The sequence below is a fragment of the Nannospalax galili genome, unplaced genomic scaffold (genome assembly GCF_000622305.1).
Source record: "Nannospalax galili isolate Female #2095 unplaced genomic scaffold, S.galili_v1.0 scaffold1657, whole genome shotgun sequence".
NCBI classification, from domain to species: Eukaryota; Metazoa; Chordata; class Mammalia; order Rodentia; family Spalacidae; genus Nannospalax; species Nannospalax galili.
The window spans coordinates 478113-486837 of NW_008339532.1; the positions used below are offsets into that span (position 1 = coordinate 478113).

Below are 8725 nucleotides of genomic sequence, written 5' to 3' on the forward strand. Positions count from 1 at the left end.
CTTTTTCCTCCCTGCTGCCACATTCCTCTCTCCTTCCCCTTCCCTTTTCCCCTCACCCCCCATTTTTCCTCTTACATTTTTTTTCTGTTTCTCGTGTTCTAAAGTGTTTTGTAGCACAGACATGGAATAATGCCGTCCCATGTTCTGTCCACCGACCCTCGAAAATACTATCATTTCTTCAACTCTGTTGATGATGAATATTTTCATCTGAATTATGTGCTGCTCATTACTGTACCTGTCACTACTGGAATAAGATCAGAAAATGGTGGCTAGTTGGACCAGTGTCTACTGTATGGCAAAGTGAAGTAAGAGGAAAGAGCTGAGGAAACACTTCCAGAAGTGCATTCAACCAGAGTATGGTTCTGAACCTCGGGACTGATTTTAGAGAAAAACAAACCAAGTTGTAGGCAGCTCAGGAAGGTTGCTGCACGTTCAAGGCCAGCTTGGTCTGCAGAACAAGCTCTAGGCTAGTCAGAACTACAAAGCAACACTGTTTGAAAAAAGAAAAAAAAAATAATGTGGGAGGTGCCTTTATCCCAGCTCTTGGGAGGCAGAGGCAGATATAAATCTGTGTTTGGAGGCCAGCTGGTTTACATAGTGAGACAATATCTAAAAAACAGAAAATATACGCAAACTTGTTTTGTTGTTGTTGTTTGGGGTGGAGTTTTTCTTTGTTTTTGTTGGAAGGGTGTTTGCTTTTTACATTTGTTTTGTATGTATGTATGTGGAGGGGACATGCTTGTGGAAGTGAGAGGACAACTCTCCTTCTACTCTGTGGATTCCAGGAATTGAACTCAGGTTGTCAGACTTGGTGGCAAGTGCCTTTACCTACTGAACCATCTGACTGGCCCTGTTTGTTTTTGTTTTAGACAGAGTCTAGCTATGTAACTTAGACTTGCCTTGAATTTATGATCCTCCTGCCTCTGCCACCCAATTGTTGGGATTACAGCAGTACACTATCATACCCAGCCAGAGTCAAGTTCTGATAATGCTTGTTTAGCAAAGACGTCACATTAATCAAGATTATTGGCTTGTGAAGTGCCAGGAATCTCCAGAAAGGGCCTGTTTATTACCACCCAGAGATCTTAATCACTACTAGTAGCATTATCTTCTAAAATTAAATTGATAGGTTTGCTGTGTTGTCATAATACTACTTTGATTCAAATCATAAACAGATATTGTCTCAGGTTTGGGGTGCATGAACGTAATTGTATCAATATAATTAATAATGTGTAGTTTTCTTTGAGAACATATTCGTAGGTTTTTCTGTTACGTTTCAGGTTCTTGTCACAATTTATGCTGATTATATTGCCCCTTTATTTGATAAATTCACACCTTTGCCTGAGGGAAAGCTTAAACAAGAAATCGAAGTGATGGCAAAGAATATTGACTTTCCTTTGACCAAAGTGTATGTTGTGGAAGGTAAGGCCATGTGGAGGTGAGAAGGGTTTATTTGAATGATTTGTTTTCAAGACTTTTTAAAACATTCATATTATTTTTATTTTATATATATGAGTGTATTGCCTTCCTGTATTTAAGTGCACCTGTGTTGTACAGTACCCATGGAGGTCAGAAGAGAGCATTGGCACCCCTGGACCTGGAGTTACAGATGGTTGTTAGCCTCCATTTGGGTGCTGGGAATCGAACCCAGGTCCTCTGCAAGAGCAGCCAGTGCTCTTAACCATTGAGCCATCTCTCCAATCCCTGTAGTTTTGAAAGTTGGATATTCAATTTTTTAAATGTATATTTTTATTGTTTAAGAATTTAATGCAATGTATTTTGATCATACTCATCCCCAGCTCCTCCCCTTAACTCCTCCCAGATGGATATTCAGTGTTTAAATCTTTGTGGGTCTTTTTGGACCAGAATCTCCCTGTAGCCCCAGCTGGCCTGGAACTCACTGTGTAGACCAGGCTGGCCTCGAATTTACAGAGCTCCACCTGCCTATGCCTCCCGAGTGCTGGGACTAAAGGCGTGTGCTCCTGCACCCAGCTGCATAGTGTCTTTTGCATCTGTTCAGTTATGCCATTAGTGTGCAGAAGCAGTCAGAGACGGTGAATAAACATGAGCCTGACTGTGTTCCATTAAAACTTAAAATATCACCAGTGAGAAGCAGTTGGGAAGTGAAGGGAGAGCAAAGATGGTTATAAACCAAAAGAATGAGCACCTAAAACTGGGCGTGGTGGTACACACCTTTAATCCCAGTACTTGGGAGGCAGAGGCAGATAGATCTGCCTATCAGTTCCAGGCCAGCTTAGAACTGATACACACACACACAAACATCTGTCAGAATAAGAAGAAACAAACAAACAAAATGAACAGCCAGAAGAGTGTAACAGTTGGGCAAGTATCAGACCATGCAGGCCTTTGTGAGTCAGCATAGAGAGTTGTTGTTTAAGTCTCATGTAGCCCACACAGACCTCCAGCTACTATATAGCCAAGGCTGATCATGAACTCCTTCCTGCCTTTGCTTCTGAAGTGTTGGGATTACAGGTGTGAGCCACCACACCAGGCCAGGAGACTCTGGAGCTGCTGTGTGAGAATGCATTGTAGGGAGAGGCAAGAGTGGAAGCAGAGGGAGCAGTTAGGAGGCTGTTAGAAGTGGTTTCTTTAAATTAGGGCAACAGTAGTTGAGGAGAAATAGATACCATTGGGGATGGGCTACAGAGGTGGTGTTGATGCAGTGTGCCGATAGATTACATGTGGGCAAACAGAGACCTTAAGGACAACAGCCTAGATTTTGATGTAGGTCAATGGCTAAGTGGTATGAGAAGGGGGCAAAAACTGGAAAAAGAACAAGTTTGTAAGGAATTAAGAGTTCTAACGGCTGTTATATATTGAAATATCTTTTAAACTTTGTCTTAGTGATAATGCTGCCAAGTAGTAGCAGCCAGTGGACTGATTTGAGCAGAAAAATTTCCTCCCTCCCTCTTTTTTTTTTTTTTTGGTCTTCTCCCTATAGCCCCAGCTGACCTGGAACTCACTATGTAGACCAGGCTGGTCTTGAATTCACAGAGCTCTGCTTGCCTCTGCCTCCTGAGTACTGGAATTAAAGACATGTAGTACCATACCCAGAAAATTTTCTTACTGAAATATTTTGTGATACCACATACAAAATCTTCAGAAAGTTGTTTACAACCCTGGAAAATGGACTTTTATATAGTGCAGCCAGGAATTTGGGATCATAGGGCACACCACTATGAAAGGGACACTGTTGTTGCCACTGCAGAACGCTAGTCAAGGGTTTATCCCTGTCTCAAAGAAGGTAGATGGCGTTCTTGAGGATGATACCTGAGGTTGTCCTGTGCCAACCACATGCACACATACACAAAGCATATAACCCTAGTATTCCTGCACCTACGCACACTGCAGAATTAAGTCTTGACTGCCTTGCTTTTTTGTGTGATTAGATGACTATCAGAGTTCCCGGGGCTACACCTGCATCCTCCTAAACCAGTACTCGGGGCCAGTTGCCAGGAGTTGCTGAGGAAGCAGACACCTGGTTTTTAGAGTTCCCAAATGAGAGGTAGTGTCACCTAAGACCTGCACAATGGGAAATTCCCTGAACTCGGAAAGATTACAGTAGTAGACAGGGGGAAAAAGTGCATGTAAGAATACAAACATTTGGGCTCAAGAGATGTTCAGCGATTAAGAGTATTTGTATTGCCCCTCCAAAGAACCTAAGTTCGTTGCCCCAGCACCCACATTGGGTGGCTCACAATTGCCTGTAATGTCCAGCTCCAATTTTGGTGCCCTCTCTGGCCTCTGGAGGCACCCTCACACACATGTGTGCACACACACACATACACACATAAAAATTTTAAAATGGGGGGCAGAGAAATGCGTCAGTTGTTAAGAGCACTGACTGCTCTTGCAGAGGGCCTGGGTTTGATTCCTCTAGTACCCACGTAGTGAATAACAGTAATCTGTAATTCAGTTCCAGGGGATCCAACACTCTCTTCTTGCCTTAGCAGACATTACATGTACATGGTGTAATTACATACATGGAGGCATAACACTCATACAATAAATACAAATAAAATAAATCATAAAATAAAAAAACAAATTAAAAAAATTTTAAAATCTTACAAATAAAAGCATACACACATACAAATAAAAAATAAATTTTAAAAAAAGAGCTGGAGAGATGGTTGAACCATTAGGAGAGTATACTCCTTTTGCAGTTGAGTTCTCGGCTCCCATGTTAGGGTGCTGACAATCATTGGGCAGCTCACATCATCTGTGACCCCAGCTCCAGAGGACTAATGCCCTCTCCTGGCTTCCATTAATTACATTTTAATTAAAATGTAAAATATAAAATATTAAGAAAATTAAGGGACTGGAGAGATGGCTCAGCAGTTAAAAGCACTGGCTGCTCTTGCAGAGGACCCATGCTCAATTCCCAGCACCCACATGGCAGCTAACAACTGGGCTATAACTCCACTTCCAGTTCTTTGTGGGCATTGCACAGCATGGGTGCACTCACACACATGCAGGCAGTACACTCATACACAGAAAATAAACTTAATAAAATATTTTTTTTTAAAGAAAAAAACACTAAAACAGTGGGTGGGCAAATAGCTCAATGAGTAAAGTCACTTGCCACGAAACCTAAAGATCTGAATTTGATCCCCAGGTCCCCAGGAGAAATCCAATTCCCAAAATTTGTCCTCTGATCTCCATACACATGCTATGGTATGTACACACCCCGAAATTTAAGAAGAATACAAATGAGATGGAGAGATGGCTTATCATTAAGAGCACTTGCTGTGCAATCGTGAGACTGGGATTTAGAACCCAGCACCCACATAATAAGCTAGAATTCCCACAGACATCTGTAACTCCAACTCCCAAGGGATCCGATGCCCTCTTCTGGCCTCTGTGAGCACCACTCCAATACACCCTGCCACACACACATTAATAAATATCTGAAAAAGAAGTATAAGATTTCAGAGTGATAATATGGTTTGTCGGGGCCTATGGTTCTATAGTATTGACAAAATTAAACCATCAATTTCCTATATTCTTTTTTTTGGGGGGGGTCTTTTTGAGACAGTATCTCCCAGTAGCTCCAGCTAGCCTGGAACCCATTATGTAGACCAGGTTGGCTTCCAACTCACAGAGATCCGCCTGCGAGTGCTGGGATTAAAGGTGTGTGCCACCATGCCAGGCTCAGCTTTACTATATTCCGAACATACTGCCAAGTACTTTACATTAAAATATGGATAGACATGAAGTTAGGCATGTAGCTCAGTTTATAGAGGGTTTACTTAGCATGTACAAGGCTCTGGATTTGATGCCCAACACCACATAAGCCTTTTATTGTGGCTTACACCTGAAATCTCATCATTTGAGAAATGGATGCAGAGGATCAGAAGTTCAAGGTCATCCACAGCTACATGACTTGGAGATCAGCCTGGGATGTATAAGACCCTGTTTTTTTTTTAAAAAAATGGGTCTGGAGAGATGGCTCAGTGGTTTAAGAGGAATTGCTGCTCTTCCCAGAGATCCAATGTCAGTCTGATCACCCTCGTCAGGTGTCTCACAACTGCCTGTAACCCCAACTCCAGGGACTCTGATTCTCTCTTCTGACCTCCACAGGCGCACATGCACACACACACTTAGTGGATACTCTCACTGACACACACAAATACACATGAATAAAAGCAAAAAATCTTAAAAGGAAAATAGAAGTAATGTAGGTACAAAATACCACATTTTAAAAAAGAAACTTCAAATTCTCAAGAGAAACAAATATTTTATTTCTTTATCAAAAAAAGCCTATGAGTAATAGTAGGTTTTTTTTGTTTTTTGTTTTTTTTGGTCTTTTTGAGACAGGGTTTCCCTTGTAGTCCCAGCTGTCCTAGAACTCACTTATGTAGACCAGGCTGGCCTTGAACTCACATACCTGCCACCATACCTGGCAATAGAGGTGTTTTATATGGGTACATTGTTAAAAAAAATGAGGTAAATGTCACCCTTGCTTCTTAAGCAGGAAACTAAAGCATACAGAAAGTTTCCTAAATTTATACAATTATTAGATATCAAAGCCAAGATCTGAGCCCAAAATCTGGGCTCTTATTCACTATTTTCGGCTCAGTGCATGTTGAGGAACATTTGGAAATCAAAGAAATACATAAAGAATAAAACCAACGAGCTGGGCGTGGTGGCGCACACCTTTAGTCTCAGCACTAAAGGCAGAGGCAGGTGGACCTCTGTGAGTTGGAGGCCAACCTGGTCTACATAATGGGTTCCAGGCTAGCTGGAGCTACTGGGAGATACTGTCTCAAAAGGACCGAAAAAAACCCAAAAAACAAACAAACAAAACCCCATAGTTCAGCTTCTCTAAGCCACTGGTGAAAATTAGGTTTGTTCTTCAAAAAAAAGAACTTTTGCTCATAGATGTATGTGCTTATTTTAAAAGCCCTGGAAGAGGCCAGGCCTGGTGACCCATGCCTTTAATCCCAGCACTTGGGAGGCAGAAGCAGGGGGATCTCTGTGAGGACAAGGCCAGTCTGGTCTACATAGTGAGTTCCAGGACAGCTGTGGCTACAGGGAAACCCTGTCTTTAAAAAAAAAAAAAGGCCAAAATAAAGCCCTGGAAGAGAGAAAAGTAAAAGGGAGGAAACAAAAATCTGTAATTCTGGAACACTTTTTTTCTGTATTTCTTTTTTGTATTTGTTTTGGCTAATTTCTTGATAATACATCAACCTTAACTACATGTGAGCTTTTGTATTCTTCACAATATATTGGTAAGCTTTTACTAAAATTCTATATATAGGTATAATATTCTTCTGGATGCTTAAAATTCCATTTCATAGCTTTACCATAATCATTCTGCACCTGTTGAATATTTAGATTTGTCTATTGTTAGAAGGCTTTTGTGAACAGAAGTGGATCATGCTTGTTGGCAGGAATGCATGCTAACAGACACTTTGCTGCTGCTTCATATTGGTACAATATTTCTTCAGATATTAAACAACTTGAAAATATTAAATCCCTTTCCAGTGGTTCCAAAGGACCACATATTTTTTAATTATTTTCCATGCTTTGTGTCTTTTCCTTAGGATCTAAGCGCTCTTCCCACAGCAATGCTTATTTTTATGGCTTCTTCAAGAACAAAAGAATAGTTTTGTTTGACACTCTACTGGAAGAGTACTCTGTACCAAGCAAAGACAACCAGGAGGAGCCTGGCATGGAAACCCGCAATGATGGACAAGGGGACAGTGAAGAAATAAAAACTAAAGTAAAAGTGAGTTCTTTTTCCTGAGATTCTCTTAGTCTATATACATAGTTTCTTTGACGAATCCAAATAATACCAGTTTCTATGCAGTGAATATCAAAATCACAGAGATGTCAAAATAAAAACACCAAGGGCCCTTTAAAGTTCTGGTAGTTGAGAGATTACTGTTGTTGGTACATGATAACTACTTTACAAGCTTTTATACGTATGTATACTGAAACTGAAAGCTCTTATAAAAATCATATAATTAGCTATCTTTACATATGTGTGTATATGTTACTGGGGTTTTTGTTTTTATTTTTATTTTTTGGTTTTTTGTGGGACAGGATCTCCCTGTAGCCTCAGCTGGCCTGGAGCTCACAGAGGCCTGGAGCTCCAGAAGGCCTCCCTCTGCCTTCAAAGTCCTGAGATTAAAGGCGTGCTCCACCACACCCAACTATGTTTTTAATTTTTTATTACATTTATTTTGTGTGTATTATGTTATATGTATGTAGGTGCGTGCATGCCACCAGCATGCACGTGGAAGTCAGAGGACAACTTTTGGGAGTAGGTTTTTTCCTACCATGTGGGTCCTGGGGATCGAGCTCAAGTCAATCACCTTTACCCATGGAGCCATCGCACTGGTTCATATTCTTATGTTTATGATCAAAGAATCCCCACAGATAAAATAAGGTAAATAAAAACGTGTAATTTCTCAGTCTCATTGAGACATAGCAGTTAATAGACTTTGGCAGTAGATAGACTTGGAAATGAGTCCTAGTTCTGTCATTTAGTTGCTGAGTGTCCTTGGTACATTATGTAATTTAGTGCATTTTATTTAACACATATTTATGAAATACTGTACCCAGGTACTTTGCTTGGCATTGAGATGGCTCAGCGGTTAAGAGCACTGACTGCTCTTGCAGAGGACCTGGGTTCGATTCCCAGCATCTATCCCTGTAGGGTTCCTTCTGTGCTTAAGGCTTTTTTTTTTTTTCCACTGTGTATTGGGGGCAAAAATTTTCCTTCTTTATTCTATAATTCTTTGTATAGCCCTCTTTCCTCCCTTCCCCTTTACCCCCTTTTTGCATATTTCTCCCTTTAGTAACTCCTTTCTCTTATTATTCTCTCTCAGGTTCCTTCTTTCCCTTTACCTCCCTGGTTCCCTTCCATATTCCTGATTCCTACAGTTACATCAGGATATGCACGCACTTAATAAGGATTTGGTGCTAGGATCCACAAATGAGGGGGAACATAGGTCCTTTTTTTTTTTTTGAGTCTGTGTTACTATAAAATCTGTTTAATAATCTCATAATAAAAAGGGGAAATGGTCACATAAACACCCTCTGCCATGGTACTGCTCCTGGGAAGCCGTAAATACTAGATACAGGGGAGTATTTGAGAAGGCGCTTCTTTATTTTTCAATTTATTTTTAAAAATATTTTATTTATAGCCGGGCGTGGTGGCATATGCCTTTAATCCTAGCACTTGGGAGGCAGAGGC

The 8725-nt window shown here is 40.8% G+C and overlaps 1 protein-coding gene across 2 annotated transcripts in view; it reads left to right on the plus strand.

Moving 5' to 3' along the window:
* The window catches only part of Zmpste24 (zinc metallopeptidase STE24), a gene marked incomplete at its 3' end in the record, with an annotated part of 31695 nt that extends 24443 nt beyond the window's left edge, over nucleotides 1–7252 (plus strand). For both annotated transcript variants that reach the window (XM_029564108.1, XM_008834275.3), the window contains 2 exon segments: nucleotides 1281–1422; nucleotides 7068–7252. In XM_029564108.1, the coding sequence (XP_029419968.1) occupies nucleotides 1281–1422; nucleotides 7068–7252 (327 nt within the window).
* Between the last annotated feature and the right edge of the window lie 1473 nt (nucleotides 7253–8725).